A 16,437-nucleotide genomic window follows, 5' to 3' on the forward strand; every position below is an offset into this window, starting at 1 on the left:
GAGCTACAAAAATGTTTTGTTCACGTGTCTGTGCTGTTCTGTCAGATACTGGAATTCAAATAAATAAGTTACATCTGAACTGATTAAGGATTTTTTTGTTCCACAAGGTTTTTTTGGTGTCTGTCATATTTTGATTGTTTAAAAAAATAAAAAAAAATACCGTCATATCTCGTTATTTATTTTTGTTTCATTTTTGGCGTCCAATGAAGGCAGAAGCCAAAATGTGTCATACAGAATAAAAAATACGTAATTATTTGGGCAGAAGTTATTTATCTGAATTGTAGAATGGTTAGAAACACATACATAGAATTTCTTTCCTTTATTAATAACACAATAGAGTGTTTATGGTTGTGATTCAGATACATACAGCATACAATTCATCTTTTTCTTACAAATTGCATTGAGCAGGGCAATATCAGTTTTGTAAAGGGAGAGGGACTACAAACAGTATGCTACCCTTGCTTAACTCAGACAAGAAACCTTCTTGCTGAAATTATTAAGAGACACCAGATGCATCAAGATATTTTGCAAAACAATCTTTCAGTAAATATAAATATGTGACTGAATTTTCCTTAGTTCCTTTCATGGTGATAAAAACATTCTTCTTAATCAAGTTATTAATGGTCACTTTTTTAAGGTTTTTATCATTACCAAATAACAGTCATAAATTTTTTCAACTTACCAATCACGTGAATCTTGCAAACCAACAGGCCAATAAACAGAATGCTGCTATAACACCTGTTGTAAGAACTGACATGAAGTGCATGTTATACGCATCACTCAAAATGTTCTGTTAACGTAAACTCATGTTGTGAGTAACCAGTGTTTTTTTATTTTATATTTGCCTGTTGGTAACTCGACAACTGTACTACATGGTGAGCTGTTACTTCTCTCCTAAATTATTTAATTCTACCAGCCCTCTAGTTTGAAAAAGGATTTGTCCAGAAGCTAGTGATGTTTTCAGTCTTGTTTATATGCTTTTCAATGACTCTTACTATTTGGTAAGTCGTACTTTTATCAATAATTTGTTTGCAGTCTACCAGAACTTTCTTTTAACATATTTATATTACAATAAAATCTTCAGTAAACCTCAAGACACTCTGGATAAATGATGGTGTACCAGGAATGAAAAATACAAATAACAGTCCTCAGTATATTTATAAGCAGTTAGTGGGAGAAAGTACAGAAGAAATAGTTTTGTTTATGGCCAATTTCAGTATTATTATCTGCAGATTTCAGTGCTGAGTTTCCTCATTTCTTATTTTATTTTCCAACAACTTCCTGTTTGGCTTTTGTTCAATACTTTGACCATATTTTATAGTTTTTAAGGGTAATATTGAAAATGAAAATATTTTGATCATTTGCATTGGATTTATTAGATGTTGTGTATCACATTTCTGTACATCACACTCAGAAATAAAATAATCATTGATGTCAGTAAAAGAAAGGAAAAAAATAAAAATTTAACCCAGATAGCTTGTCTATGAAACTTTCTACAGTTTCTCAACTAGCAATGTGGTCAAAATTCTTAAATTCCTTCCCAAGAGGTTGTCTGTTGCTCTGTCAACAAGTCTTTACATTGGGAAGATAGCCACATGCATTTGAACATGAAAGCTAAATTACTCACAGTGGCTCAGTTGTGCCCGATTGTGCTTCATTGTGTTTCATCTTCTGCGGTCATTTTACAGCGTCAGGGTTTCCTGGTAGCTTGGAAAGTATCTTTTTGACTGTATCCAGAAGTTTATATCCCTTCATAACATTCATCCTGTGGAGGTCTGGTTTTTAGTACATGTAATAAAATCAGTGTCATGTCAGCATTGATACAGTGTCCACCCTGATAGCTGAGTGGTCAGCATGACGGATTGCTGTCGTATGGGCCTGGGTTCATTTCCCGGCTGCCGGACCTGCCCCGCAAGGGCCCGTCCCAGCCAATGACTCCAAATGCTCATTTCCATTTCCATTGATACAGTCCAACCTTATCATACTCGACAACAAGAATGGACATAGACTTGCTTGGTTTTGTGCCTGTGTAAGCAGAAGGTTTGCTCTGAAGGTGCAGACCAGTGTGTTTCAGTATCTACTTTGTTTGTGTCTACCAAAGCACTTATTAATTATTTTTAAAATCCTGTTTATTTCATCACAAAAAATTCATTTTTTCACAATAGTGCCACAATTTTCAAATTATTTTGGCTTAAAGTTCATACAGTGTAGGACGGATGGGAGGGAAATGGTTCATCATCATCTCAGATCATCTATGATCAGCTGTCATGAATTTTTTCCATGATGCTAAGCCATCTGATCATCTGGGATTATTGAAAACTCTAGACAGAATCAGACACAGGTATCTCTATCCAGCAATCTGTTAAACACTATGTGAGGAAGTGCAGGGAATGTCAGCAATGGAAGCACATGTCCCAGTTACTTCCAGGGCATCTGGTACCAGTTCCACCCGCAGCAGCACCATACCTCCAAATTGGAATTAACCTCTTGATGAGGTTGCCAAAGTAGACAATTGGTAATTGATGGTTAAAAGTCCGCACTGACTACCTTACTGCCAGTATTATCCAGTCTGATTGAGGGATGATGTCAGGTTTGAGCTGGTGACCCACAGCACCCCAGCGTGCATTGCTAATGGCTATGCCACACTGCACACATTTCAGCTCACTGCATTGCTGATGGCAAATGACAAGAAAGAACATTGTATTGAACTATTCTGTTGTTCTCAGCATTGCCCTTCACATTTTATGCCCAAAAAATGGAAAATCCAGGATGGAATAATGACAATGTTATGAAAAGGATAGTTTGCTACTACCATGTAGTGGAGATGTTGAGTCGCCGACAGGCACAACAAAATGACTGCTAATTACGCTGTGCCTGTTGGCAACTCAAGATTTCCGCTGTATGGTGGATAGCAATCTACCCTTTTCAGACAATGGGAACAATATTAGAGAAGGAAAGTTGATACTCACCATATAACGGAGATGCTGAGTCGTGATAGGCACAACAAAAAGATTCTATTGCTGACGAAGGCCTTAATGGCCACAAGCTATAATTGTGTGAATCTTTTTGTTGTGCCTATCATGACTCAGCAATCTACCCTTTTCATAATATTAACATCTTATACTCACCACCTCCATTCTACAGGTTGCTTGTCATTTCTTCTTTTTCTCAAATATCCACGAAAAGCTATTTTTTATCTGGGAAACACAACACTCTATTAAGTGTCACAGTCACACTAAAATGCACATCATTAACGGTGATGAAGACAAGGCAAAGTAAGTATTAAACACTACTAGTTAGTCACTACCAATTAGTCCAAAGCTACAGTCAAATTTTATTACCAACACAGTGCAATAGAACCTCAGTCATGTAATCAAATCAGAACTACATGAGAGCAGCTTGTGAGAGATATCACAGAACATTGTTTTTAGGCAAACAGGAACGGTGTTGAGAGTGACCAAAATGGCTTGTCAACATTGTTGGTTCAGTATTTATGTAAGGCATGTGGTCATATGTGATACATTTGCTGAGGCATCTTGGTTGTTAGGAACTTATCCATATAGGCAGTGCTGCTTGAAGTTTAGACACATATGAAAGTAGTGCAACCAGGAGGAAACTAGCTCCTATTTTTATTTGTGGGCTGTTGGACTTCAAAACACAGCCCATGCAAAATTTTCCGTCTCCCATTTGCTGGTGCATCCACTCGGAATCAGTTTGTGCAAAGCACAATATGGTTCATATTAGTAATAATGATTATGATTATAATTATATTGTAAACAAAGATTCCAAGACTTACCAAGCGGAAAGCGCCGGTAGACAGGCACAATAAATAAAACACACAAACACACACACAGAATTATAATTGTACTCAATAATACGTAATTTACTTCCAAACCATAACCTAAAAATTTTACGTTTGTTATTGTCTCTGTTGCATTTCGAAATCTTTTCTATCATTTTACTTTTTTCTTTTTGTTTGTACAAATAGTTTCACTTTGTATTCATCTTCCCTTTTTCCGTAATCTACCATACGTTTTATCCTGCCTAATTATACTCAATAATACGTAATTTACTTCCAAACCATAACCTAAAATTTTTTAACAACTTCTTTGCCTCTGTACTTGCGCCTCGACTGGCATCTCTGCCCGAACTCTTTGCCTTTACAAATGTCTGCTTGTGTGTGTGTGCGGGTGTACACCTGTCCTTTTTTCCCCCTAAGGTAAGTCTTTCCGCTCCCGGGATTGGAATGACTCCTTACCCTCTCCCTTAAAACCCACATCCTTTCGTCGGTTGCGAAAGCAGAAATTCTGTGTGTGTGTGTGTGTGTGTGTGTGTGTGTGTGTGTGTGTGTGTGTGTGTGTGTGTTTTATTTATTGTGCCTGTCTACCGGCACTTTCTCGCTTGGTAAGTCTTGGAATCTTTGTTTTTAATATTTTTTTCCCATGTGGAAGTTTCTTTCTATTTTATTTAATTATATTGTAAGAAATACTGAAAATGTAAAAACAGAATACGTACATGTTATGTAGATGTTCAGTAATACATCACTTATGCCAGTTAATGTTGTGCTAGTAGTATTTGTTATAAGCGTAAGTGCTGCATATGCTCCGACACATGATGTGGGTATAAACAGATATTGTGTGCAAGATGGCTTTCTGGCCAGTGTGGCTCTAGTTTAAAAGTAACAAAGTCTGTACATTAACAGTTGATGGAAGAAAATACTGTAGGTTTTGGTGTAATATAATACTGTTTGTAAAAGTTGTGTTCAGATATTAAAAATTACTTGCAGGTTGAGGTTAGAGTAAGATAGCATAGCACCCTCTATTTCTCTTAACCATATGGCCTCTCTCTATAGCTGAGGCACAGATACTCAATTTTGCATTAATTTCAGTCATGTTGGTTAGGCAGTGGAAAAACCAAACAGTATGCCAACAAACCAGACTTTATACGCACATGTCTATTAGGTACAAGCCATGTGTTGTGCCACAGTGACAACATGCTTCTCACTAATGTCCCAGTTATATTAGTTTCATATAAATATGAGAAATTGAGTCCAAAACATATTGATTTTTCTTGAGTGTTTATGCATCTATCTTGTGATTTGGGAACCTGCACAGGTATATGTGCATTTACACCTTGATCTTGCATCTTTGTAGCTTCACTTTCTGCATGTGATATGTGTGTTCTTTCTTTCCGTGTTCTTCACATTAACACCTTTGAGAGAAAGTGTGGTTTCTGATGGATCACAATCAGGGGTGCTGTTATATGTGCTGTCAGTTGACTAAATGTAACTGTAATAGTTGAGTACACTCTTATTGGTATGTTTTTGCCATATGTAATATCATTCCTTCTTGTTTGGACTTTCTAAATAACAAATTCAGTTGCTATGTTTTTCTAGATTTGTATTGTAAGTAGTGTTTTCTGTGTGTCTATGATTGTTTCCTAATTAGAAAATATGCTACTAAATAATACATACAAGATGCCCATATATTGAAAATTTGTACGTAGGTCCCTTTGGTTTCAAAGAAGTTCTCTGAAAAGATTTAAAAGTAAGACTCTAGGAAACAGTCCCAGTTCCCAGTTAAAATAGAAGATATTGGAGTGCTGTAGCTGACTGCTGATCACTCCATGTCTGCAGAGGGGACACAGTATGCCAACTCTCAGCCTTTCTACCCTCCTGCGGTGACGACAGTCAGCTACGCTCCATCTCCTGGCAGTGGACAGACTGTGTATACTTACACTTCACAGTATCCGCAGCCAGCAGCCCCACCACGTGACGAGGGAAAACAGCCTCAGCAACAGCACAGCATCTATCTTGGACAACCACGTACCAGTGTGGCACCACATAGCCAAGGTATGATTGCTTTTGCAGTGTCTTTATTTCAGGGACAGAATTTCGTATGAGATTCCATACTGTCAGAAACTACGCAGGCAAAACAAGACATAAAATAATGAGGAAATGTAGAAAATGCTTTGCTAGATTTTTGATCTCATTGAGGACAAGCAGGGTGTTAAGTACAAGGGAGCTATATTTACAAGTATAGGACAGAATTTCTTTCTGTTGGGTGTGTGTTAAATCCTCTGTGTTAAGGAAATACTCATTGAGGCAATGGTATCAAAACAAGTAGCCGTAAACAACAAATATATTTTAAAATGTTAGAGAACGTAACTTTTGAAAATACACGATTATTAGGAGATGAAACAGGAAACCACAAGTCTGTGGAAGTTAACTTTGAATTGTTCATGATAAGGATCTGGTAGAGTGCATGTTTTGGGAGACAAAATAAAATATGTTGCACGTTTATACCACTATAATTTATGGACTGTGGAAATTGCTATTTTATATTTCAATTGTAGTCATACAATCTGATAAAGTAGTAGCATTGTTTCTGAAGTTTTGTTATAAACTGTAGTTTAATTTTCTTCTGTATGAGTTATTTTGTTAAGAGACTGATGGTCTGTGGTTTCTGTGATACATTATTAGATATTCTTGTGGACTTTTTGTTTGAAGTCTTGTAGACTACGTTACTTTCTGATGGGAAGATTCTTTAAAAGAGTCCCTGGACAACTGATCCAACAGTTATGGATTTCCAGTTTATTTATTATTGTTACACATTCTCAGTAAAGAAGTTTTTGCTTGTTCCAATTTCTTACAATTTTTAATCTCCGTATCATTATTGTAATTACTTATTTATTTCATTAAACTTTCTTGTAATCTTCTTCTTTTGCCAACAGTTTGCTGCAGGGAGGTGCACGTGAGACTTTCTCATAACAATCTTCAACGTATGTTATGTTGCGTGTTTGCTGAAGTCATAAGACCATTCACTGTTTATTTTGTTGGAGTTGGAACCTCCATATGGCAAATTTAAATTTCCATCTCAGTAGGGAAAAAGGAAATGAATTAAAATGAGTATCATTACTAGCAACTGTGTTACATATTTTTTAAAGTTATTGTTGTTGGTGTAGCAATTAATATAAAAAACTTCAACCAGACAATATTCAAGACAAGGGAGACTGGATGCCTGTAGTAAAATTGTCCCAGAGTAAGGGCTAAGTGTGTTGATAATGACTGTTGAAGTTATTCTGAAGAGGTAAAATTTTACATGTAAAAAAGTTACATGAGAGAAATGATAGCAACAAATTAGTATTAGATACAGTAAATTAAAAGTGGAAGACTGGTTTAGAAAGACAAAGATGTTGACCAGAACTCTTTCACTAAGGGTTCTGCTGCACAAAAACATTGCAACAAATTGGAGAAATGGATGATATTTATACTTTCTGTAAATAACAGTGATTCAAGTAAGCTATTGAAGTTCTGAATTAAACTAACCAAATCACTGCCAAAGGATCTGTATTTTTTGAAACTATTATCCCATCTGTTCAGCATAAAATTGACTTAGAAGGTGTCTGTTGCATTGTTTGAAGTATTTTTGCCAAACTTCTGCCATATGACTTCATTTTTAATTGCTATTGTATCTTGGTGGAAATTAGACTGAAAAGCTGTTGAGTGAGTGGTTCCTACGTGTATCGATTTAATGATTTGTCCCGCAAATAGGCAAGCCATGGAAGAAGTATTATGTGCTGTAGTGTGTTTAAGAGTTGGTGTAAAATGGTTAACTTGTTGGAATATAGTGTCACTAGATTGTTGGAGATACCCCCAGTGTAACACTCCAAAATGCATACTGGACATTATTCTGAACTATAAACAATGTAGGCCACATTGGAGACCTAAGGACAGCCAACAGCACATGGGCTGTAACTGGTCACATTGCCTGCTAAGATTTCTTGGACTAATGATATAATATAAATTTCAATAATGTCCATAGAGAGACCTTGCATTGTTATGCCTTTCAAGTTCAACAGAGCCATGATTTCATATACTAAATAAATTTGATTGCAGAGTATCTGATTATGTTGTAATTTCCAACAGCATACATGGCTCCATTGCACCAACCAATGGAACATAGTTCTCAGAAAGGGGCAGCAGCTTTTCAGACTGCACAGGAAGCTGCTGACAAATATTACCAGGTGCCATCCATCAGACCTGCAACACATGTTCCAATACATGGTGGTGCCATTCCTATACAGCAGCCACCACAGGTGAGAAATAATAATTTGATACTGTATTATGACCCATTATTGTCCTTTGCTAATAATGTTTACGAATTACGTATTTCTTTCCCAAAAGGTTTTGAAAACAGGTTTACTAGATTGTAGTTGTGTAGTACATGCTGTATACCATTAAATTGACTGATTTATATGATGAAATACACGCACCTTTGCAGCCAAGGTTCTTATGCTATTGCAGTATTGAAACTTACCATTAAGAAGACACATTAAGTTGCTTGCAGACAGGCACAATTAAAAGACACCTACACAGAGCTTTTGGCCACAGCCTTCATTAGAAGAAGAGAAACAGAGAATCGGGCACCATTCATACAAACAAGAAAGCACACCTCACACAGGCATGACTGCCAACTCTGGCTTTTCTGACCTTAGATCTGGACTTAGCAGTCATGGTGCATGAGGCGTGCTTGCTTGTGTTAATGAATGGTGTGTGTTTCTCTTTTGCTGATCAAGACAGTGGCCAAAAACTTTGTGGAAGTGTCTTTTAATTGTGCCTGTCTGTAACTTAACATGTCTTCGTTATGGTAAGTATCTACCTATCTTTTCCTATTGCAGTATTGTTCAGTTTGAGGATTGCTGGTGGGTAAAAAAAATTTCATCACAAGAATTTACCTCGTGATCAGGGATATGGTGTCATACGATTTCTGAAGACCAAAGTGTCAGCAAATAGTTTGGGCTAAATCCCAGACTTCCCCAAAGCCTCCCGTAGAGTTTGAACTTGTGAACTAATGTGGGGCCACTTTGCGTTATTTGAAAGAGTAAGGTAATTGTTGACACTCCTGTCATCCTCTCCCTTCATGTTATTTCTGTTGTCATCCTTAATGACACAAATGCAACACTAGATGCACAAGCCATTCATGATAGTCATGCACATAACAGTTATACACATGCAAAATCATTTGCAAGACAGAGATATGTATTGTCAACTGACACCACAATATTTTTTCCAAGAGAACATAGTGGGATATGTCTGCACTCAGTTATGTGTGAGAGTACAGTATTAAGAAATAAATCAGTTGAATAGCTTGTCTGATTTGTGTGAAGTTGCTCGGTTAATATTTTTGACACTTTTACTGCAACTATAAAAGTTGTATACTTAACAGATACGAACTTACATCCATATAAATGAAGCTGTTTACCAGTTACACAACTCTTACTATTCATTGTGGTGTTGAGGTGGTCCTGCTTATCAAACAAGATCTACATCAACACATCCACCTCTCCACTGTTAACAGAAAGAATTGCCAATGATTTACTTAGTGAGGTGGTGCAGTGATTAACACACTTGACTGATGTTCAGGAGGACCACAATTAAAGTTCTTGCACAATGATCCTGATTTTTGCTTGTCTTCGTACTGTTTTATTCCTACCGACATTTGATGTGATTGAAGAAATGAAGAGGCACAAAAGGCAGAAGTTCACATCACAAGTTGTGTCAGAGTCGAGGGAATATTTTGGGCTGTTGTGGAAAGGGGAGACGTGAGTGAGGAGATAATGATGTAACCCATGATCAGTGTTGCCAACACAACTCGCAACTAAACAAACACTGTTTTTTTTTTTTGCATTGTTTCATAAATTTTATTATGATTACTGCACAACCTTGGTTTTGGGTTATAAGCCCATTTTCAAGTACATTACTGATTCCAAAGATGATAAAGGTAAAATAAAAATGATGATAAGACAAAGATACATCTCGACTTCTTAATGTCTTGATCTTTGGCTTAATGTAAAGTTACTTCAGTGACCTTTTTTTGACAAATTATTTATGTAGTTACACAACTCAGCAATTACATGATTTGACATATCTAGGAATAAAGTTATGCATGAGACTAGAACTTTTTATCTACTAAAGCTTGCAATGTTCAGTTTCACTGCACAGTTTTGATGCAGCTCCTGCTAGATTGTGGCCATAACAGGAGAACAGAACTGTCAATGTGAAATTCCTAAAGTACTGGATTATACAGTACAAAGAGGCACAGAAGCTATAAATCATAGTTTGTGTGAGAATTTCATTGTTCTCCTCTTATGTAGCAGTTTCACCAACATGAACTGACATAACCAAATTGCAAATCCATAAAGAAACAAGAAAGAAATTTCAACATTTTACATCATATAAAAGACGTATTAGGAAGCAAAGTTGGTTTCAACACTATTAATACTGTACAGCACGTTAATTGAAAAGATTGTCACCTATGCTAGTCATGTACAAGGTAACAGCCATTTCCCAACACTACTGCCACAAATTTTACCTTAACTCATTAGTGCTGGAACGAATTTTTTCGTGATTTTTTTTTAAAAAAATGAGTTATTATGTCTGTAAAAGGCATTAATTACACAACAGAGTTGTTTCGACAAAAGCCATTAGTGAGATTTGATGTTGCCATATGACAACACTTGGCACTTTCACTACCTCAATTTATATGGATTACAACTTCAACTAAAATAAGTTGGTTATTGAAATTTCTTATTACATATACAAGTTTAGTGCAAATTTTTTACTCTGTCTTCATCATACAACTGATACTTTATAACACAGTACAATTCATAATCAAAAGTCAAACCTTGAACTCAGCATTATTTTACATGAAATGGATTAAAACAGTCATACACAAACCCACCTTACACTTTGAACACATTGTTCTCACAATAGATTTACAGTCCTTGTGTGTACACATTTCCTTCTTCTTTCTTTCTGTGTGCTGGATGAGGTGAGCAGTCTTATCAAACCTAGTTGAATCTGATATGCGGCTGTTGGAACATGCCCTTGATGCAGATGGTCTCCTGGCTCCTTTTGGTAAAGCTTGGTGTCTTTGCAAGTACACTGTTGCTACTTCTCTCTTGAATCAAGCTGAGAAATAGTTTGGTTTCTTGCTTTATCATACAAAATCCAACTGTTTTGTATGGTAACATCTAACATCCATGTAGAGAGACACCAGTACCATTTCTTGCTTCTTATTGCAATGCGATAGCATGCTAGATTATGATCCATCTGATCAGTACCTCCTATATATGTATTATATTTGGCTACCAGTTTTAGTCTGGGAATCATTGTGTTTTGCTTTTTTAGTTGCGAGAATCTCTTGACTTGGCCAACCTCTTGTGCACCACATGAGGAAGAGATCATTGTGACAACTGAGTTGTCCAGCCACCGCACATACAATAATCCATCATTCTTCTCTATGCGAATCTGGGGCCTCAACAAACACATCACCTTCAATATCGTCATTATAAAGAATCTCGAGCGCCTCAACATGCGAGAAACCTCTTCTAAAACAAGAAAGAGAAAATTCATCCTTTTACTGAGTACAAGCGCCTAGTGTTGCCATATGGCAATACCGACGTTCAAATGGCCTAAATGAATGTAATTTATTTCACAGCAAGCAGTAACCTCCAAAGAATATATATTTGAATATTTAAATCACAACCATACTAAAAAACCAAATTATATATCATAAGTTACTGTGTAAAACATACTTCCTCGAACTTATACTCCATTTTTCTTCGTCATTCAGCAAATGACAACTTCCAACACTGATTACGCTGCAGAATTTAAATGTATTGTTAAAACTGTTGCATTTTAGTGATCTTTACAGTCTTGCGGAATGGAATCCAGTGCTGCCAACACTCTCGCTTTGTTGATGTCGTGGAATCAATGATTTTAAAAAAGTGTTACAAACATTGCTGAATGGCAACGCACAACGCTAATGGGTTAAAACATGAAGTTTTGAGGGTTCTTTCATTTTATGTACACCCCAAAAGTAGCAAAAATTTATTGCCTACATGGTGAAATAAACTGAAAATTGTGAAATATGATGAAAGCTGCTGGATTACAACATTTGGATGTTTGTTTTGCACCTGCAGCCAATAGCTGTATAACGTGATGACGTCACGCTAATGCAGTGACTTCTAGCATACAGAATGATAAATTTTACATGGTGGCTTCTTCCAAAGTGTGGCTGATGCGATCAGTGTATAGCAAATGGAGTGATTGCAGCTTCCCCTTAGGTTTAATTTATGTAGTTATATTGCATACACCCTTCACTACTGTGCATTAATTTTACTTACAGTAGTTGTGATCAGAGCCTGTCAACAGAATCTGGAAGGTATGTGCCTATACTGGCTGCAGCCAATGTAGGCTACTCCATTTGCTAAGTGCAGCACCAACAATTAACAGGACATGTTCAGTGAACAGTTGTGCAATGACCTGTTCATCTTTGTTGTTGTCATCAATGGCGTTTAATGCATTGTGATGGCAGACAGATTGTTACGAATGTAGTGGATTGCTGGGACAGAGAAACAGGCTTAAATTTATTTCATGTACATTGGTATAAATAAGTACAACATGTGAAGGGAAACTTTCACAAAACCTGCTATGTTTACACTGCAGCAAATGACAAGTTCTAAGTGCAAATGGCATGTGCTGACAATACTGCAGAATGCTCTACTTTGACCACTCAGCATAATGAACAAAGAAAAGTTTACAAGCAGTACACTAGAGATCACTGTGCTTGTGTCACAAGGCTATGCTGCAGTGCCATTGACTACATAAGGAAAACACTCACCCCCACCCCACCCCACCCACCCCTCTCTCTCCTCCCTCCCTCCCTCCCTCCCTACCCTATGACTGATTCTGACACCTTTCACATTTTTCAATTCAGTTCATATGTTCTTTTTTCTGGGTGAGCACAGAGGAAAGATCTCTCAAAAATGCTTGTTGTGACTTATAATTTGTGGTTGTTGCATGTTGGATGGAGCTCAATTATCTTGTACCCAGATGTCAATTTCAATTTTCTGGTTAGTTTTAACTACTGTTACACATCTGTGATTTTTTAAGAACTGAAGAAATTCATTACAAAAAATTATTGTATAAAAATCATAATGTACATTTAATTTCATTCACTTACATGGATTTTATACAATATATTGGAATGGTTTACAGTATTTTATCATATATGCCAATTACATTTGCTTCTGCTTGTATTTTAGGGGTTTTAACATTTTTTAAATTCTACGTTTTCCTCAATTTTGTATTTTTTAACTCAGGATCAAACAAAAATGTAAAGTAGGGGTTTCACTTGTCTTTGTCTGAATATCCTCTGCACCTTCATCGAATCTGGGATTGTGTTACAGAGCTTTATGCCTGAATGCCCCATGCCCTTCTTTCCTTGTTCTCAAGCTGTATTTAGAAATACTGATAGGATAAGTCACAAGTAGAGTCCTTTATTCTGTCTCTCTGGTTTTTGTTTTATTGCGTTTTGAAAACCAGCCAGATATGTGTATTTAATAAATAAATCAGCTTAAATGAACAAGACTGACTGTAATTGAAATTTTATATGACGTATGTGTTTCTACCTTTCTGCCCTCATTCCATTCATTTGGTCATTGCTCAAAATTACTTATGGTGTCTGTGTGCTGGAAAGGGTGCTGATCAGCAAAAAGGAGAATGGCATGCAGTGGAGAACCTGGCAGTGTTGCAGTTGAACTCTTCTGTTAGTGTGATGGAATGGGATGAAGGGAACCTGGACAAATTAGTCCTACAAGATTCTTATGGGGTACTGAAGGATTCCCAAACTCTTCTCCATAAAAAGCTTAAAAACTTACTCTTTATAGTTTTGATGACAATTGTCCTTACAACAATCCTTTGGTTTCATAGTGTTTCTGGCCTCAAGCACATCTTGTACAGAACCAGATCTGAAACTTGTCTCCCCAGTCATCTACTACCCCTCGCATACCCACTGCATGGCCACGTAGAAATGTCCTCCTCATGAATCAGTACCACCCAGGACTGGAAAAACTGAATCATGTTCTTTGCCAGGATTTTGACTACTGTTCTTCGTGCCCTGAAATGAGAAATATCCTCCCCACTGCCCTCCCTACTCATCCCATAATGACAATCGACCAGTTACAGAACCTACACATCATCCTTGTATGTCCCTATTCCACCCCTGTTCCCAACTCCTTGTCCTATTATAGGTATTTCTAGCCCATAAAGTCCCCCTGTGGGTTCGGGGGTAAGAATAGGCCCACGGTATTCCTGCCTGTCGTAAGAGGCGACTAAAAGGAGTCTCAAACGTTTCGGCCTTATGTGATGGTCCCCTACCGGGTTTGACCTCCATCTTCTAAATTCTTCCGAAGAGCGAGCTGATTGGGGAAGGGCGCCTTACAAGGTGCAATGTGTCCATCGCTCATTACCATCTCTAGCTTGGTTGGTCGTCGTCGCATAGCTGTCCCGCCCACTCACCATCTCTAGGGCGTGGCTTTGTTCTTGGGTGCGGTTTTTGCAGTCTGCTCTGCTGTGTCGCTTTATGCGCCAATGACGATCATGGACTACATTTCACCTGAAATCCAGCACGGTAGCCAGTCCGTTGTGGTGGGGCCGCCATGTACCCTGTCGGTTGTAGCCCCCTGACAACACAGGGATCGCTCTACTGATGCCTGCGCCGTTAACTCCCCGCGTATGCCAAGGAGTAGATGCCTGTCTCCTTGGGGCATCGGGACTCCCGGCAATGCCCATCCCGCCAGGTGGTCGTTGCTGAGGCTGGGTGGCGCCCGTGGGGAGGGCCCTTGGTCGGAGTAGGTGGCATCAGGGCGGATGACCCGCGATGAAGCGTGGTACATCATCTCTTGCTGGCGGCCAGCCGCCAGCAGTCTCTAAGCGTTCTCGGCCTCAATACAACGCTCAGGCATATGATCCACAATCGTTCCCCTCCCTGGCCACACCATGGGAGGAACGAAAGGCTACGGTTGGCAGCGAACCTTATTCACCTCGCTATTTAGTCTGTACACGAGTCGATGGGGAATCGTTTATGGCGACCAAGCCTCAGTTTTTTGTCGAGCACTTGGAGGACAAGTTTGGGGAGGTGGAGGGCTTGTCCAAAATGCGCTCTGGGGCAGTATTGATCAAAACGGCATCCTCTGCACAGTCACGGCGGTTACTCGCTTGTGACAAGTTGGGGGATGTTTCCGTCACGATCACACCCCATAAGAGTCTCAACATGGTCCAGGGCATTATATTCCGTAGGGACCTACTCTTGCAGTCAGACGACGAGCTACGCGCCAATTTAGAACGGCGGGGTGTTCACTTTGTCCGGCGCGTCCATCGGGGTCCGAGGGATAATCAGGTAGCCACCGGTGCCTTCATCTTGGCCTTCGAGGGTGACGTCCTACCCGAAAAGGTCAAGGTGATGGTCTACCGATGTGATGTGAAGCCCTATATCCCTCCCCCGATGAGGTGTTTCAAATGCTGGAAGTTCGGCCACATGTCATCTTGGTGTACTTCCAGCATGACATGCAGAGATTGTGGACGCCCTTCACATCCTAATACTGCATGTGCGCCGCCTCCCATCTGTGTTAACTGTGGCGAACACCATTCCCCTTGCTCGCCAGACTGCAAGGTTCTACTGAAAGAACGAAGGATCATGGAATATAAGGCCCTGGACCGCATGACCTATACTGAGGCTAAGCGGAAATACGAGAGGCTACATCCTGTGGCTCTGACCAGCTCCTATGCCACCGCTGCCAAAACAGTAGTTTTGTCATCTGCTGCACCGATTCCACTGAACACTCTGAGCCGGAATACTACACCTGCCCCCTTGATGGTGGGGGGCACTTCCCCATCTGTTGCTCCTGCACCACCTACCTCAGGAGCAACGACCCCCCAACCATCGGGGACACAAGTCCCCAACTCTAAGCCGGAGAAGCGTCCGACTTCTTCGGCGACTCTCTCTCGCAAGGGATCCCTCGGGTCCCTCCCTTCCCAGGTTTCCACCTCTAGGAAGGGTGACGTCAGCCAATGGCTGAAAAGCAGGCCAGCGGCTGGTCGCAGGGCTTCCCGCTCCTCCTCCGTCCCGGAGACTGACTCGGTGGAGCCCTCCCAGCCAGTAAAGCCCAAGGAGCAGAGAGAGAAGACAAAGAAGAAGAAGGCCTCTAAGGCCAAGGAACGCGCGGTGGCATCCACCCCACCGCTCCATACAGGCTCTGCGTCTGCGGATGAGGTGGAGATCCTGGCGTCCGCTGAGGACCTGGATCTCGCCATACCCTCAGACGCCAAGGACGCCGATTGTACTGGTCCTCGATCGGTGACAGCAGGTGACCCAGTGACGTGATCTGCCTCCTCGGTCCCTTCACGCCTTTTTCGCCCATGGACAAAGTGATTCTCCAGTGGAACTGCAGCGGTTTTTTCCACCACCTTGCTGAGCTCCGCCAACTCGTCAGCAGTCACCCTTTCTTCTGAATTGCCCTCCAGGAAACGTGGTTTCTGGCAATGCGGACCCCTGCCCTACGAGGGTATCGGGGTTATTATAAGAACCGGGC

The 16,437-nt window shown here is 39.6% G+C and overlaps 1 protein-coding gene across 3 annotated transcripts in view; it reads left to right on the top strand.

Moving 5' to 3' along the window:
• The window catches only part of LOC126284090 (G protein pathway suppressor 2), a 111,463-nt gene that overhangs the window by 53,062 nt on the left and 41,964 nt on the right, over positions 1 to 16,437 (top strand). For 2 of the 3 annotated variants that reach the window (XM_049982738.1, XM_049982739.1), the window contains exons 6-7: positions 5,636 to 5,851; positions 7,928 to 8,097. In XM_049982738.1, the coding sequence (XP_049838695.1) occupies positions 5,636 to 5,851; positions 7,928 to 8,097 (386 nt within the window). The remainder of the gene's footprint in view (positions 1 to 5,635; positions 5,852 to 7,927; positions 8,098 to 16,437) is intronic. The other variant, XM_049982740.1, reaches the window with a different exon arrangement.

This window comes from Schistocerca gregaria, chromosome 8 (assembly GCF_023897955.1).
Source record: "Schistocerca gregaria isolate iqSchGreg1 chromosome 8, iqSchGreg1.2, whole genome shotgun sequence".
In the NCBI taxonomy this organism is placed as follows: Eukaryota; Metazoa; Arthropoda; class Insecta; order Orthoptera; family Acrididae; genus Schistocerca; species Schistocerca gregaria.